Genomic DNA, 18,939 nt, shown 5'->3' with positions numbered 1-18,939 from the left:
ATTATAAGGGTAATTCAGTCGTCTTATAAATGGAAATCCTAATATTGTATATTCCTCTGTAATCGGCTGGAATAAAGGTTCTATTGATGGTTAAAAGGAAGTGATAAAATCCAGAAACTTGACTCCTGAGTTAAATTGACTGTAAGAGATTAATATCAATGTTTTTGTCTTCTTGGTAAACTTGTTTACATAAATTTTCTACTACAGTAAAAATCAGACTTTTCCTGAACTCAGAAAAGCTTTCCTTGTATATATGAACTGATTTAGGGACTTTATAAAAAATTATTAACTTCAGTTAATACAAAGTTCATGATACCATATATGTACATAAATTTTGGGACTGAGGCCTCTATAGGCCTGAAGTCTGTTGTTACTGTTAACACAGTCAGAAGCCTGTTATTCATTGGTTGTCAATGGTTGTTGACTATCATATTTGTTTTCTTATTTTTCATGTCTGGGTTTTTTAAAGCTTGCTGTTCATGCAGTGTCGGTTTTGCTCATTGTTGAAGGCTGTACAGTGCCCTATAGTTGTCTTCATCCTTTGATCTCTGGTTGATTGTTGTCCCATTGGCAGTCACAACACATCTCCTTGTTTTACATTATTAAATATGAGAAGGCTTTATTATAATGTCTTTTCACCCAAGTCAGTAGTTAGTATTTGGCCAAGTTTCCTAGTGACATATAAAATTTTATTCCAGCAACGTAATATTCATCTCAGTAAAAAAATGCACTCAAGTACTGGAATTACTGTGACTTAGTTTTATTATCCTATTCTAGATTATACTTATTTTTAGACATTTATATATGTAACAAACTGACTGAGTTTTATAGTATTGACTGTATTAGTAAAACTGCTTTTTCTTTTGATTCAACATTTTTTTTTAGATAAATAGACAACTATGACCTAATTTTGAATGTTTTTTTTCAGATTATTAGATAAGTTATTAGTAGTGTGTCCTAATGTAGATTACTGTGAAGAAGTTTTACCCAGATCTGATTTAGAAGCTCATTTACTGCATAGGTATGTTAACATTTTAGTTAGAATTGTGATTCATTTCTATAGGCAATATTTTGGTCTCGAACATCACTGAAGAGACATTTATTGTCGAAATGAGCATCTGGTGCAGTAAAATTGGTACACTAAATGTCATAACGGTATATTAGAATTGTAATTTATTTCTATGGGTATTTTGTTAATAAGTAATAGATAAGAGTTCTGACTTACAGTTATAGGTATGCTAAGACCTAGGTAAGTATTGTGATTATCATAAGTATGCTAAGACCTACGTTAGTATTGTGATTATCATAAGTATGTTAAGAATAGATTAGAATTGAAATTTTCATAAGTATGTTAATACTTTGTCTAGAATTTGTTTCTATGCCTTTGGTACTTTAAGACTAAGTTAGAATTGTGATGTTTTCACTGCCTTAATTATCCTTAGACTTAAGTCATAACTGTGATAAGTTAAGTAAGAATATTGATCCATTGTCAAAGATAAGTTATTAAGACTTAGGTTAGAATTGTGATCCACTGTGAAAGATAATTTAAGACTTAAGTTAGAATTGTGATTCACTGTCATATATAAGTAAGACGTAGGTATATTGTGATTCATTGTCATAGATAAGTGAAGACTTAAGTTAGAATTGTGATTTACTGTCATATATAAGTGAAGACTTAAGTTAGAATTGTGATTTACTGTCATATATAAGTGAAGACTTAATTAGGTTAGAATTATGATTGACACAGTGTCATAGATAAGTGAAGACTTAGGTTAGAATTGCAGGTTAGAATTGTGATTCACTGTCATAGATAAGTGAAGACTCAATAAGTTTGAATTGTGATCCAGTGAAAGAGATTAGTTAAGATTTAGGTTAGAATTGTGATCCAGTGTAAGAGATTAGTTAAGACTTAGGTTAGAATTGTGATCCAGTGTAAGAGATTAGTTAAGACTTAGGTAAGAATTGTGATCCAGTGTAAGAGATTAGTTAAGACTAAGGTTAGAATTGTGATCCAGTGTAAGAGATAGTTAAGACTAAGGTTAAAATTTTGATTATTTACTATCATAGATAGGTTATAGTTGAAAAACAATATTTCAATTGAATCAAATAGCGAATACATGTGCAGTTGCATTATTTCGGGGATGTCTAGAATACTACATTTTGTAATTATATCAATGAAAACAATGGACATCTTTTTATGCCCCCGGCCAGTGACTCTTGGCGAAGGGTGCATTGAGTGTTACCCTTGACTGTCCTTCGGTCCTTCCATCCGTCCCATTTTCGTTTCCGAAATTCTAACAAGTTTTCCTTATCCAAATTTTATGGAACTCGTAGAACCAAAACCCACAAACAGATTTCGAATTTGGACAGTGAGTCATCTACTGTTTTAGAGTTATGCCCCTTTATCACTTTACTAGGAAAATTGCAAATTTTTTGTTCCGCACTAGCAGTGACATTAAATGCTCTCAAAAAGTATTTTCATGTATTATAAACAAGCTAATTAAGTGAAAGCATTCTTGTTCTCAGACACATTCTTCTTTTATCTGTACGAGCTACCAAGCTCTTCAAATCACTCAGTTTTTGGTTTCTTAGTGATGTCTGTCAGTGCCTATAAGTTCCCAGAAGTACATAAATTTGACAGAAATTTTAAAATTTCCAGTCACAGTATCCCTCATAAATAGTTAATTTCTGTAAAATAAGACACATTCAGACAAAACCATATTAAAATAGGTCTTCTGAAGAAGAAAAATAGAATTATGTTCAGTAACCTTTAAGTCGTAATGTCTTTACACAGACAACAATTTACATGAATTATAAGGATTACCATATTAAAGCTATGACAGCCATGCTATGCCAGTTTCTGACTAATTTGATAAACATTTAACAGAAAGACTATATTTAGCATAGTTGTCTGAAAAACTATCCATACAATTTTATACTTGATAAAATGGAATCATTTTACAGACAGGCAAGTGCTTCCTCTTATAAATGTCAATTGTTTAATGTATCTAAGAAATGAAGCCTCAGGAAATTTGGAAATATTTCTGATTTATTTAAAACCTGTCGATTTCAAAGTTGCTTGAAATAATTTAGAGTTAACAAGTCATTAAATGTAGTACTTAAAGAACAAGTTCCTTTGCTATAGTTAAAAGCATGTGAGAAAAGTAGATGTAGTGAAATTAAAATACAGAATTGGATTAGTGGTAGACATTGACATTTTACTGTCACGGGTCTGAAATTTGAAATAAGGTTCTTTAGACAGACAATTCAATTATTCGCTCAGGTTTTTGAAATTGTTATTTTTCTTCGTTATATCAGTGGACAATGAACCCCGCCACAAAGCCATGTTAGGGTTAAAAATGAATTATTTACTTTTATAGACCTGACTACCACAGACTTAGTCATCTTCGGTAGATCTTAAGACTTATGCAAGATAGAAGTATCTGCAGGAATATTTTTGTATTAATTTTCATTGAACTTATTTTAACAAAAAAAACAAAATATGATTTTTTTTAAATAACTATAAGCCAAGTAAAGCTAAATTGTCAGAAAAAAGTTCAATTTCTTCAAAACTCTATGGATAGAATTTAATTTAGTGATTTTAAGTACTATCTTATTAATTCCCAATAATGTCTTCTTAAAATGATCATGGCATTTTTAAACGAGAAATGTTCTCTAAAACATCGAACCTATCCACTTAAAGAAGTAAATAAAAATTTAGTAGGAAAGGCATTTCTTGAAAAAAGTCATTTGAATGTTTAGTGAAAACAATTTTCTTTCAATTTGTTGTATCCAATTGATAGTGATCATGCCATTTTTATATCTTCGTCTACCTATTAAAACAAGGTTTTACCCTCCTTGGGGAAATAAGTATTGTACTTGTGATGGGTTCACATCTGAATTGTTCCAGTAGAGTAGTTCAGCTTGCAGTTTACTCTCAACACAAAGATCTGATCATCAGCTTCCTCATAACAGCACAAAACTCATATATTAAGACATTAAGCCCTGACATAAAACCACAATTTATGTTGTTTTATGAAAAGCTTTGTGATAGATTTTATTATTTATCAATAAAATCTTCAAATGAAATCTGTTCTTTAATCAATACCATGTTTTATTTAAATGACTACATGACATGTATAATAACTGTTCTCTATTAAATATTATAGAAATTGAATATACATTGCCAGTATATATTGGAAATGAGAAAATGCCTGTAAACTTAAGATCTTGACAAACTTGACACTTGGTTTTTGCTAAAGCTTTTTTCTCATATTATTTCAAAACAAGGAAGAATTAAAATTTCACAATAAGTAGCTACTAAAGCATTTTGCATTTTGGAAATTCTTAAAACTTCTGCAAATGAAGCCCACAATTTTATAGATCCAGCCTGAAATACTGTCGAAATACTTACTCTTGAAAATGTTTTAAGGGGTCTTTTGGTTCATTTTGCTAAAATGTTGGTTAAATTATTGCTAGTTTAATCTATTTAATCTGCAATTTACTGTTTTTTCTGCTCAAACCCTGATTGACTCTTCACTATTTGAAGACACATAAAAGCACATATTTATGCTCTAGGTATAATGAACCAGAAAAGATGAGTCTAAAAATTATGCAACCAGAAATCCTGAAGCTGAAAAACTATTCAAATGATTCTTGAATGGCTAGAATTACAATCAAATAATTAGTTACTTTTTGTAATTCAAATAGCATAAATAGCATTAATGGATTAGAATTACGATATTAAAGCATTATATCTGAGATGGAAAATCATTTATGCATGCCAATTGAAAAGCTATTAAGTATAATTATTAGAAATTTATATTATTTTGTATGATGTAAAATCTATGAATTTATTGAATATAGAAAAACGTTAAATGCATTTTGAAGTCTTTAAATTATTTTGTATTGAATTTCAAATAAGAGAGAAAAAATAAGGAAACATTATATGACTCATAAGATCTAATTACAAGAAAATAGTTTTGAGCAATATTTTGAGTATTGGTCCGCTCTTTTTGTGAAGTTTCTTTACAGTACACTCACTGTGCTTAAGGGTGGATTCCATACTTTTAATTATAGCCATACCAGTATGAAGAAGTATAGGCAAAAGTTTTTACAGACTAAACTGGATTTGTGCTAAAAGCATTTTTTGAATTTATGGGGATCAAATGGTTGTAAACAACATATTAAATTCAAGACACATTTTTTTCACCATTATAATTTTGAGAAAGTGTCCCAAAAAGCCATTTGTGGATGAAATTCTCAATGATGTTTTTTCTGCATGTGGTTTCAAAGTTTTTTTTTTATTTAAATTTGGATGAGGGGAGATAAACATTTACATCATTTCTTTTTAGAGAATGCAAACCAGACAAACAAATTACTTGTTAAAAAAACTATTTTTATTGTGTTAAAAAAGCTATTTTTAGATGAGTTTCAGAAAGTGTTTCCTTAATTTTGAGACGCTTATATATTCCAAGCTTCATGATCGTAATAAAATCTTACAATATGATGCACATATACTAGTTGAGCAATACAGGCTCCATGGAGCCTCTATTTCTTAATAAATCTATTGTTAGCTCTGATGTAAATTAATGTTCTAAGCATTTTCTCTGACTGTTCCCAGTGTTTCTTAAAAACAAAAGTCCATAGTAAAGTATAATGCCCTGACAATGTAACCAATTTGAAATTTAGATAAGAACATAAATGTCAGAACATGTGAGTTCTGATGGACAAAATGTTGAATTTTCACATGAATAATTGGAAGTTGCATGTAATAATTGGAACTATAAATTTCTGCCTTAGATTGGAGTTAATGAATTCAGATAGGTAGAAATTGTGATTCAGAATGAAGAAATTAGACTTCATCAAATCAAATAGGTGGAAAAAGTTGTTGGAATTCAATATAAATCAACATTTTGATGTGTTGATTATTCTACACTGGCGCCATGGAAGTTCATGTGGTGTGATGATTTAATAGCAACAACTCAAAACATTTATAGAGTACAGAAAGTTCTGTTATATGGTATGAATATCTTGAATCATCAATTGACATGTTCTTATGTGCCAATGAGGTGAACACATTTAGGTTTATATCCAGGTTTAAATCTGGATGCTGACAGTAATGGTAACAGTAAGATCACATATGTAGGAGATTTTGTGTTTTATGGTCTCTTTCAATTATAACTTTTCTGAACTCTTGGTAAATTAGAGACGGTCATTTCAGACACTTATGTCTGCTGTGGATTATCATAATTTGACCTCTAGAATTCTTTCTCATTGTGTTGTTGGGTTTCTGTCTTACTGACTTTATTCTCCACATCTGCTTACATTCATAGACTCCGTAAGCCATCTGATTTTTCACAGATATTTTTTATCGTGTTTAATCCTTTCTTGCCTATTTCACAGTGATTTATTTTTAAACAATTTTCTAATTTTCATAATGCATTAACATTAAGGAAAGATTCAAATTATATATATTCACATTATTTATATTTGCCTTTTATAGAATTAAGGAGATGTGGTATGATAGCCAATGAGACAACTATCCACCAAAGTTCAAATGAAGTGGATGTAAGCAATTATAGGCAACTGTACGGCCTTTAACAATGCGAAAAACCCATACCCTATAGTTGGCTATAAAAGGCCCCGACATGAAAAATATGAAAACAACTCAATTGAGAAAACTTATAAACGGCCTGAATTTATAACAAAACAATTTACGAAAAATAAATATGACAAACATGAACCAACAACAACCACTGAACTATAGGCTCCTGACTTTGGACAGGCACATATAGAATGTGGCGGGATTAAACTAGTTTGAAGGTGGCAACCCTCCTCCTAACCTGGGACAGTAGTGTAACAGCACAAACAAGAACAAACTATGCAAAACAATAAACGGGAAACATATATTCTACAGGCTAAATTGGCGAAAATAAATGGCTTGTGATAATTTAAGTTAGTTTACAGTATACCTCATCATTGTTAAACTACATACATGTACGTTGATATTGATTGCTGCCTGTTGTTTGATCTTTACGATGTGTCTACAAACACTTTATTATTAAACAGCATTAAACAATTCAACATCAGTTACCGTGAGAAGTGGAAATGTGCCTTTTTGCAAATTTTGAATGATAACTTTGTTACAACATTTTTTCATTAATACCACTAAGCTCATAGAGTCCTCACAAAATAGTGTCCGAGGAATGAAACAACAAAAAAAACCCTAAACTCACAGGAATATCTACTGTAAGTGTTTAAAATGAATATACAGATCTGGAAGGAATGATTTTGATTGCAGGCCCAAAATAAACCAAAAAATCTTTTAAAAAATGGCAAAGCTCTATTTTTTATCACTGATTTATGCTAAATAATTATCAGTTAGCATGATTATCAGCACGGTATAGACTATTTGCATATGATTTGCATATCTTTCAAATAAAGTGGCAATTATGCAATTTCTGAAAACTTTTCTGCATAGAAAGACTTTATACATGAGTCGTATTTAAAGACGTTAATATGTTAAACATTCAAAAGAATATAAAGAGATAAAGGCATATGTTTTCACAGCATAAAAAAGATAAGTAAGATACCATTAGGGGCAAGCAAAAACCATCATTTCAAGAAAAACGGAGAACACCATTGTCAAAAGGAAAAAAAAAATAACAAATATCAGAGGCAGATTTAGGGGGGGGTTGGGGGCCCTTTTGTGGGAAAAATTTGTTTGATTATATAGGGAATTACTGCAGCATGACTGGAGCGGGCCCCCTCTTATGAAAATTTCTGGATCCGCCACTGAATATTAACAGTCCAATAAAACTTAAAATTGAGCAACACAAACCCCACTAAACTCAGGTGTTCTGCAACAGTAAACATTATCTTCTTCACTATTAGCACTTGTCTTGTAATCATATCAAAGAGAATTGGACTGTACTAAGCTACTACAATTGAAACACATCTGTGGTCATCTGTGACACAGATATTCCTAAACAGTCAACACAGTACTAAGCAATCAATAATCAATCAATCAAAACAGTCTACAAACTTAATAAGGCATCCATTAGAATAAAGAGGACTGTCTCTTATAGCTATTATATATATTTCAGCTGAGCTTTTTGTAATTCTTAAATCATCCAATAAGGAGAAGCATATATTTTTCAAGATATTTTCATTTGCCTGACTTGTGAAATTTAATTAATTTTCTTGTTCTTATATACGTTCAATATCACTTGTACTTTAATAAGAAGGCAGTGACGTAGTTTACATGGATGTAACTCAAGCTTATAATGTTATTAGACAATTCTTAGCTTGTTTAAACTGTGGATATTGGGTCATATATCCAAACCCTATATGAGTTATTTAGAAATTGTTAATTATGTTCCTTGAAAGCAGATGGGATTTCTAACAGAGATGCATTACATAATAACTTTCAAATAACCTCTGAGAGCTCAGTAGATATTTAAGCAGAAGAAATCAATCTGATTGCAAATTCTTTCGTTAACATATATAATTTAAGTGAGGTTTTTTTAAGCTCAGAACTTAAATGACTGTTATATTGATGCACAAGATGAAATGGTATTTAGTTCAAATTTCTAGTTAAGTCTACAAATGTTTCCAATGAGATTTTCAAACTGCTTTTTAAAGTTTAGTCAAATCAATGTTATTATTAATAATATTTCGTATGATAATTTTTCAGTCATAAGAATTAAGTTGAAAATCATATTTGTAAATTTTACATCCCTTTAGTCTTGGTAGATAATTTTCATATTTTTATATTGTATAAATTGGCACAAACATGTAAAATTTTGTTGGCTGATGTGCAAAACAACAAATTCATTATGTTAAACAACCCAGATGGCTTTCAAAGCTTAATATTGCCAAGATCTTTATTTGAAGACTGCAATATCAGATAGACAGATGAGAACCTACCTATGAGAGGGGTATGATCATGATGATAAGAGCTGTTATTTAGCCTTGAAATTGCAAATAAAGTGAAATTCTTCAATCCTTTTAAATTTATGGTAGTTTGTTAAAAAAAATTAATAGGGGCTGATATAATCTTAAACACGCTGAGACTGACGTCATGAATGAATCTTTTGCACATAACTATTTTTGGTAAAATCAGTTATAAGCACAGCCTTTTCACATAAAGATATTTGGCCAACATTGAATTCTTTGTATAAAACATTATGTTACCAATTTGTTTTTTGATAAGGGCTAAAAATTAAATATTACCACTGGTATATCAATGACAAAACGCAAAATGAGGCTGTTTTGGTAGGTTTTCCTCACACAGTTTGTATTGAATGCAAGAATTTTAAAACCCCTTACACAAATATTGATATATATAAAATTATTTTTGATACTGTTAATCTTACAGACTTATATCTTGTGAACATCTAGGGGAGGTTAGAATTGGCTCTTCCTGATGTAATTAATGCTTTTTAAGCTTCTGGATAATGCTGGTTGGTTTAAGTCAAAGTTAATCATTAACTGGCATTAACTGCATGTTTTACCTTAAATTTGAAACTAATAATAGTCTTTATGAAATCAACTCTGAATAAAATATTTGCATCACAATCTCACAAGGCCTTGGAAAACAAGATTCTTTTGTAACTGTAAAAGAGGAATCAGCTTTTGTCTGCAGTATTCAATATATTTATAATACTTTTTCAATTTTAGAATTCAGGGGGCCAAAAGTGTGGCTTTATGTCAAGCTTTCAATCCTCTCCAATAAAATCATTTACAGTTTTGTAAATGCCTGTATAAAAGCTTAATGAAAATGTGAGGAAACATGTTCAAATATAAGGTCATGGTTAAGATTGATCTTAGAATAGGCCAATATCTTGTTAATGGGAACTGAATAAAATGTCCTAAACTATTGAGTCAATGGTACTTACTGTTATATAGATAATTGACATTGCCAATTTATATTGTGAGGATTATGGTAGATTTCTGAGACAATGTTGAATATTATAGTTAATAACATGAAACGTTATCCAGCCGATTGACCATATACAGATATTGTGTCAAACTATCCAGCCGATTGACCATATATAGATATTATGTCTAACTAAATGCCTATTAGTCACTGTCTACTAAGTGCCTTGGAATGGGCTTTTAATTAATATATCTCTTCCTATTAGAAGCAGAAGAAAAATCTTACAACAATATGGTTGATACTGTTCAAGCATTTAGAGAACTTTTTTAAATCAGGCGAGTCAAATTATACTACCTCATATTGACAACAAATAGAATAAACTGCTACACAATTTTTAAAAAGAACTGCCTTGAAAAATGAGGAAGCTGATAATTATTTTTAGTTTGTACTTTGCAATTTTATCCTTTTCTATACTTCTCAAAAAGGGAGAGAAGATGTCAAGAGGGCAATAAAAACAGCAACCTTTGGAAAAAAAAACGATGGTCAAAAGAAAATGCCAAAAGGACAAACATTAGTCCACAATATGCCTCACAGAAATGTCCGATAATGCAAAAGACTACAAAAGAAGTGAATGTAGTTTAATTAACCTATTAACTGTTAAGTTTCATTTTCACATAGCTAGGTAATGTGTCTCAGTTAGCATACTTAAAATTTGAAAATTTGAATTAGAGATTTGATTTACCACTTCTAACATATTTTACAGTGCCATTTATAGAAATCCATGAAATTTGATTGATATTTCTGTATAATTTTACTTTTAAAGTAGCAAAAAATCCCATGCAGAAGAAATTTGATTCAAAAGAGATTGGAAAAGTTGTTCAATTTCCCTAGATTATTTTCAGCTTTGTTTACCGGTATTCTGAAAAGTCAAGATACCATATTCCTAGAAATATCAATCTTAATGTTGTTTGATATGATTTTTTTTTACCTTCATGAAATATTATACAGAAATGATTTAGCTTCATAATTATCAAGCCCATACTGAGACTTTGATGATAAGCTTAGAAGGTGACTTAATTTTAAACCACTATTATGTAGCTACTAGAGCTACTACAGTGAGGACTTTTTAATCATATTTGTTATACATCCTGTCTTAACTGGAAAATCCAATTTTAAAGGTTTCATAAACATATATAATTATAGAACCAATTATGTTAAGGTGACCTTCAAAATTCCACATGAACAGAATACATAATTGATGTCATGGGAATGTGGTACCATATACATACATGGCATCATTTCTGTTGTAACAAGGACACTGATTCAATTACACTATTATATCAGTTTTGGCTGGTACTTTAAGATACTCCAATTTTAATGTTTTATTAACTTACATGAACATAGAACCAATTCTGCTAAATTGACCTTCAAAATTTCACATGAATAGATAATTGAAGTCATGGGAATATGGTACCATTTTACATACCACAGTATAATTTCTGTTGTAACAAGGACACCGATTCAATTACACTATATCAGTTTTGCTTGGTAATTTTACATATTTAAGAGGCTTTAAAATATTTTCAACTAGCATTCCTCGTCAGAACTGATTTACTTGTGTCATTGTTTAATTTGATCTTAAGGTATTGAGGGGACTTATATTGCTGATACATTTTGCAAAGTACTCAAAAGAAATTATTCCTTTTGAATTTGATAATTGTGATTGCTGGGGAAGAACTTTGTATGATTTTGTTAGTTTGATTGCAAGGCCGTTTGCCAACTTTCAATTTTATCAGTTCATGAGCTTTTGAGTGCAATATATATATTCATATTAGGGATAATATTCATGCAATAAACCTTTTATTTTTATCAAAGCTTGAAATTTTTTAAAATTTTTGTCGAGCCTTCGACTTTTGTAGAAAAAGCGAGACATAGCGATCCTACATTTTGTTGGCGTCGTCGGCGGCGGCGTCCACAAATATTCACTCTGTGGTTAAAGTTTTTGAAATTTTAATAACTTTCTTAAACTATCCTGGATTTCTACCAAACTTGGAAAGAAGCTTGTTTATGATCATAAGATAGTGTCCAGAAGTAAATTTTGTAAAAAAAAAAATCCATTTTTTTCCTTATTTTACTTGTAAATGGACTTAGTTTTTCTGCCAGTTAACATTACATTCACTCTGTGGTTAAAGTTTTTAAAATTTTAACAACTTTCTTAAACTATCCTGGATTTGTACCACACTTGGACAGAAGCTTGTTTATGATCTAAAGCTAGTATCTAAAAGGAAATTTTGATAAAATTTTGTTCCATTTTTTCCGTATTTTACTTATAAATGGACTTAGTTTTTCTTCCAGTCAACATTACATACATTCTGCAGTTTAAGTTTTTAAAACATTTATTAGATTCATAAATTATCCTGGATTTTTACCAAACTTGGACAGAAGCTACTTACAATCAAAAGATAGTATAGAGAGGAATATTTTTATTAATTTTTTTCCTCATTTTTGTTGAGCCTGCGATTAACACCAAAAGTAGGCGAGACACTGGGTTCCGCGGAACCCTTACGAATTTTTGTCACTAATGACCTCACTTAATTTTAGAGTTTATCTGCACTAGTGCAATATGATATGTTATTGCATGTTAACTTTTAATTCCGTTCTGTAAGAAATATGTTGTTGTCGTGAAGTTGGAAAGCATCCATGAAACTAATTTGTTGAAAATTTGTGATTGGCATATTTCAAGTCTTCTGTGTTTGCAATAATGTTTTTCATGTTACATAACAAGAATTACTTTAAGCTGTGAGAATTGATTATAATTTCCTGAATCTTTGAAATTTTGACATTGTGTTGTGAGATGGTGTCCGTAAGGTATAGGTTTGAAGTATGTAATATCTCTCCTGATATATTAAATGTCTTTCATCAGAATTGTAAATGTTTGTAATGTGTCATTCAAATTCTATATTCTATAATGAGATTTTGAGAGTTTTCTGTCACAATTATTACCGTGAGTCTCATGTTTTAATCCTCATGAAAGCAATCGGTTCACAGCAAAAATATGCTATACTTATAAACTTGACAGAACTGAAATTACCATTTCAAATTTCAATAGAAATGTAAAATGTCATTGTGTATAGCCAAACTTGGCTTCATGGTCTTATATGCTCTTGTTGTGAGGTTTAAGTAACCTCATGGGATTGTACTTTTTTTAAAGTAATTAGGCCTGAATTTGAAGACAAGTACTGCACTTGCACAATTTGAAAAAAGGACTGCCTGCACTTGCTTTATTTGAAGACATGTACTGCACTTGCACATTTTGAAAACAAGTGCTGAACCTGCACAATTTGAACAAAAGGACTGCATACACTTGCTTAATTTGAAGTTATGCACTGCATTTGAATCATTTGAAGACCAGCTGAGCACTTTACTTGCTCAATTTGAAAACAAGTGCTGAACTTGCACAATTTGAAGAAAAGTACTGCATACACTTGCTTAATTTGAAGTTATGCACTGCATTTGAATCATTTGAAGACCAGTGCTTGACTTGCACAATTTGAAGAAAAGTACTGGATGCACTTGTTAATTTAAAACGAAATACTGCACTTGCACAGTTTGAAGACAAATGCTGCATACACTTGCTTAATTTGAAGACATGTACTGCACTTGCACAATTTGAAGACAAATGCTGCATACACTTGCTTAATTTGAAGACCTGTACTGCACCTGCACAATTTGAAGACAAGTACTATACTTGCACAATTTGAAGACAATTGTTGCACTTGCACAAATTGAAAACAAATGCTGCACTTGCACAATTTGAAGAGTAGTACTGCATTTACTACTAGTACATGAATTGAAAAGAAGAATTGCACTTGCAAGAATTGAAAAAAATTAGTAATTTACAGATTACAGTATGAAAATTTTAAGTATTTTTTTCAAAAATGAAAGGAATTAGTACAAGTATTGAATTGCAATAAAATTACAGTGAGAACGTGAACTCACAAATAATGGTTGAAAAATAATAATATTTTATTTTATATTTCCAGATGTCGTGGTGCTGTTACAAGGTGCATTAAGTCCAGTCTAGGTTGTACATTTCAAGGACCCAGGAGTGCCCTACAGAGCCATCTGTGGGAATGCCAGTTTAGGGATCAGGATGGGGGTAAGTCCAGAGGTTTTTTTAAAAACGGATAACCCTCAATTCAATTACTTGCTTTTAGCTTGACCTATAGTGAAACTCATGAGTGGTGATGAGACATATGCATTTATTTTGGAAGTTGCGGCTAAAACTGTTTCAAATACTTTTGTTTCTTACTCCCAAATTCTACCAAGGTCAACATTGCCTTCTTTAAATAAACCCTTTTAGGTGTGTTTCTTAGTTATTTACATAACTGATCAACCATATTTGGTTTGTTGATTTATTAATAGTACTTCTTGTTTTTATACGACCGCATACAAATTTTTGTGGTCGTATATTGGTATGACGTTGGCGTCGTCGTCGTCCGAAGACGCATTAGTTTTCGCACTCTAACTTTAGTTTAAGTGAATGGATCTCTATGAAATTTTACCATAAGGTTCAATACCACAAAAGGAAGGTGGGGATTGATTTTGGGGGTTATGGTACCAACAGTTAAGGAATTAGGGACCAAAAAGGGGCCAAAAATAAGCATTTTCTAGTTTCCAGACAATAACTGTGAAACGGTGTATGGATCTCTCTGAAATTATACTACAGGTTTCCATACCACTAAGGGATGGTTAGGATTTGCTTTGGGGGGTTATGGCTCAAACCGTTTAAGAATTAGGGGCAAAAAAGGGGGAAAAACAAGGTTGTCCTGGTTAATGGACAAATACTTTTGTACAAAACATAATTTAAAGCAGTGTAAGGGAGATAAATCAAATACATCATTGAAATTATCTCCCTTACACTGCTTTTAAATTATGTATAAAGTAATGGTTAATGAACAATTAAGATAATTTAAAACAGTGTAAGGGAGGTAATCCAAATACAACGTTTTGGTTACTTCCCTTACACTGCTTTTAAATTATGTTTAAAGAAATGCATATTTATAAAGGAAGACCAGTAAAAATATCTGCAAATGTTGCATCTTTTTTTTTTACAAAAAAATCCATTTGAAAGATTTGACACTATATTTTAAATTCTATTATAAAATAGATTAAGTTAGCACTATGGTAAATTTAAATGGGGAATTATGGTTGCAAACTCCATTGGAAATTTGAATTGAGATTATGACCATATCTTGAGGGAAAGAATTTTTTTGGGGAAAAAAGGGGGGGGGGGGGGGTAAAAAGAAATTGTGGGGGGTCAATTTTTTCTCATTTCAGATTTCAGAAATTAAAAAGAATTATTCTTCAAATATTATTTTTTTTTCAAATTTCAAATATCGAAAAATTTCAAGAAGTAATCTTTAATTGCACAGTATGGCGCATTAGATTTGTAAAAAAATCTTTGATCACATTTATTTATTTGTTATGCCGAATCTAAACATGTGTTTAGATTTTTGATAATGGGCCCAGTTTTCAAGTTTGTCCAAGTTGGGGTCCAAAATTAAACTTTATTTGATTTCAACAAAAAATGAATATATGGGGTTCTTTGATATACTGAATCTAACTATGTATTTAGATTTTTTATTTGTGGACCCCGCTATCAAATTGGTTCATATTGAAGTCAAAAGGGTCCAAAATTAAACTTTGTTTGATTTCATCAAAAATTGAATTATTGGGGTTCTTTGATATGCCAAATCTAACCGTGTATTTAGATTTTTAATTTAAGGTCCTGTTTTTTAAATTGGTCTACATTAAGGTCCAAAGGATCCAAAATTAAACTTAATTTGATTTTAACAAAAATTGAATTCTTGGGGTTCTTTGATATGCTGAATCTAAACATGTGTTTAGATTTTTGATTATGGGCCCAGTTTTAAGTTGGTCCAAGTTGGGGTCCAAAATTAAACTTTGTTTGATTTCAACAAAAATTGAATATATGGGGTTCTTTGATATGCTGAATCTAAACATGTATTTAGATTTTAGATTTTTGGCCCAGTTTTCAAGTTGGTCCAAATTGGGGTCCAAAATTAAACTTTGTTTGATTTCAACAAAAATTGAATATATGGGGTTCTTTGATATGCTGAATCTTACCATGTATTTAGATTTTTTATTTGTGGGCCCGCTATCAAATTGGTTCATATTGAGGTCAAAAGGGTCCAAAATTAAACTTTGTTTGATTTCATCAAAAATTGAATATATGGGGTTCTTTGATATGCTGAATCAAACCATGTATTTTGATTTTGGACATTGGACCATAATAGGTAAATTAAAAAAATTGAAGTTCTTAGACCACATTCTTTCTGTGTCAGAAACCTATGCTGTGTCAAATATTTAATCACAATTCAAATTCAGAGCTGTATCAAGCTTGAATGTTGTGTCCATACTTGCCCCAACTGTTCAGGGTTCGACCTCTGCGGTCGTATCAAGCTGCGCCCAGCGAAGCATTTTATTTTAATTTGGTGTAATTTAGCCGTGATCGATGTGTAAGGAACTGTATATAACCATGAAATGAAGCTACAGTACATATTTGGTATTTTTTAGGTGAAAAATTGATGTTTGACTTATGAATAAATGTAGCACAGAGTTATTCAGACCTGATAATCGATTTAGAAGAGAAAAATTTTGTACAAACTTAACTTAAACCTGGGACTATTATACTAACTAACTAACTAGTATAATAGTCGATTTCTTTTACTTTATATACAACTGCAAAAAAATTTTGTGGTCGTATATTGGTATGACGTTGGCGTCGTCGTCCGAAGACACATTGGTTTTCGCACTCTAACTTTAGTTTAAGTGAATGGATCTTTTTGAAATTTGACCATAAGGTTAAATACCACAAAAGGAAGGTTGGGATTGATTTTGGGGGTTATGGTACCAACAGTTAAGGAATTAGGGGCCAAAAAGGGGCCAAAAATAAGCATTTTCTAGTTTCCAGACAATAACTGTGGAACGGTGTATGGATCTCTCTGAAATTATACTACAGGTTTCCATACCACAAAGGGATGGTTAGGATTTGCTTTGGGGGGTTATGGCTCAAACCGTTTAGGAATTAGGGGCAAAAAAGGGGGAAAAACAAGGATGTCCTGGATGATGGACAAATACTTTAGTACAAAACTTAATTTAAAGCAGTGTAAGGGAAATAAATCAAATACATCATTGAAATTATCTCCCTTACACTGCTTTTAAATTATGTATAAAGTAATGGTTAATGAACAATTAAGATAATTTAAAACAGTGTAAGGGAGGTAATCCAAATACAACGTTTTGGTTACTTCCCTTACACTGCTTTTAAATTATGTTTAAAGAAATGCATATTTATAAAGGAAGACCAGTAAAAATATCTGCAAATGTTGCATCTTTTTTTTTTACAAAAAACTCCATTTGAAAGATTTGACACTATATTTTAAATTCTATTATAAAATAGATTAAGTTAGCACTATGGTAAATTTAAATGGGTAATTATGGTTGCAAACTCCATTGGAAATTTGAATTGAGATTATGACCATATCTTGAGGGAAAGAATTTTTGGGGGGGAAAAAGGGGGGGGGGGGTAAAAAGAAATTGTGGGGGGTCAATTTTTTCTCATTTCAGATTTCAGAAATTAAAAAGAATTATTCTTCAAATATTATTTTTTTTTCAAATTTCAAATATCGAAAAATTTCAAGAAGTAATCTTTAATTGCACAGTATGGCGCATTAGATTTGTAAAAAAATCTTTGATCACATTTATTTATTTGTTATGCCGAATCTAAACATGTGTTTAGATTTTTGATAATGGGCCCAGTTTTCAAGTTTGTCCAAGTTGGGGTCCAAAATTAAACTTTATTTGATTTCAACAAAAAATGAATATATGGGGTTCTTTGATATACTGAATCTAACTATGTATTTAGATTTTTTATTTGTGGACCCCGCTATCAAATTGGTTCATATTGAAGTCAAAAGGGTCCAAAATTAAACTTTGTTTGATTTCATCAAAAATTGAATTATTGGGGTTCTTTGATATGCCAAATCTAACCGTGTATTTAGATTTTTAATTTAAGGTCCTGTTTTTTAAATTGGTCTACATTAAGGTCCAAAGGATCCAAAATTAAACTTAATTTGATTTTAACAAAAATTGAATTCTTGGGGTTCTTTGATATGCTGAATCTAAACATGTGTTTAGATTTTTGATTATGGGCCCAGTTTTAAGTTGGTCCAAGTTGGGGTCCAAAATTAAACTTTGTTTGATTTCAACAAAAATTGAATATATGGGGTTCTTTGATATGCTGAATCTAAACATGTATTTAGATTTTAGATTTTTGGCCCAGTTTTCAAGTTGGTCCAAATTGGGGTCCAAAATTAAACTTTGTTTGATTTCAACAAAAATTGAATATATGGGGTTCTTTGATATGCTGAATCTTACCATGTATTTAGATTTTTTATTTGTGGGCCCGCTATCAAATTGGTTCATATTGAGGTCAAAAGGGTCCAAAATTAAACTTTGTTTGATTTCATCAAAAATTGAATATATGGGGTTCTTTGATATGCTGAATCAAACCATGTATTTTGATTTTGGACATTGGACCATAATAGGTAAATTAAAAAAATTGAAGTTCTTAGACCACATTCTTTCTGTGTCAGAAACCTATGCTGTGTCAAATATTTAATCACAATTCAAATTCAGAGCTGTATCAAGCTTGAATGTTGTGTCCATACTTGCCCCAACTGTTCAGGGTTCGACCTCTGCGGTCGTATCAAGCTGCGCCCAGCGAAGCATTTTATTTTAATTTGGTGTAATTTAGCCGTGATCGATGTGTAAGGAACTGTATATAACCATGAAATGAAGCTACAGTACATATTTGGTATTTTTTAGGTGAAAAATTGATGTTTGACTTATGAATAAATGTAGCACAGAGTTATTCAGACCTGATAATCGATTTAGAAGAGAAAAATTTTGTACAAACTTAACTTAAACCTGGGACTATTATACTAACTAACTAACTAGTATAATAGTCG

General features: G+C 31.0%; 1 protein-coding gene across 3 annotated transcripts in view; it reads left to right on the top strand.

Annotated features, from left to right (window-relative positions):
• LOC127706346 (ligand of Numb protein X 2-like) overlaps positions 1–18,939 on the top strand; it is an 80,491-nt gene that overhangs the window by 29,169 nt on the left and 32,383 nt on the right. For all 3 annotated transcript variants that reach the window (XR_007984432.1, XM_052210909.1, XM_052210910.1), the window contains 2 exons: positions 929–1,021; positions 13,927–14,042. Coding sequence is in view for 2 of the 3 variants with exons in the window: in XM_052210909.1 (XP_052066869.1) it covers positions 929–1,021; positions 13,927–14,042 (209 nt within the window). In the remaining variant the exon portion in view is untranslated. The remainder of the gene's footprint in view (positions 1–928; positions 1,022–13,926; positions 14,043–18,939) is intronic.

This window comes from Mytilus californianus, unplaced genomic scaffold, assembly GCF_021869535.1.
Source record: "Mytilus californianus isolate M0D057914Y unplaced genomic scaffold, xbMytCali1.0.p SCAF_6, whole genome shotgun sequence".
NCBI lineage: Eukaryota > Metazoa > Mollusca > Bivalvia > Mytilida > Mytilidae > Mytilus > Mytilus californianus.
The sequence above is the reverse complement of the archived record's forward strand: the minus strand, read 5'-3'. Positions and strand labels throughout refer to the sequence as shown.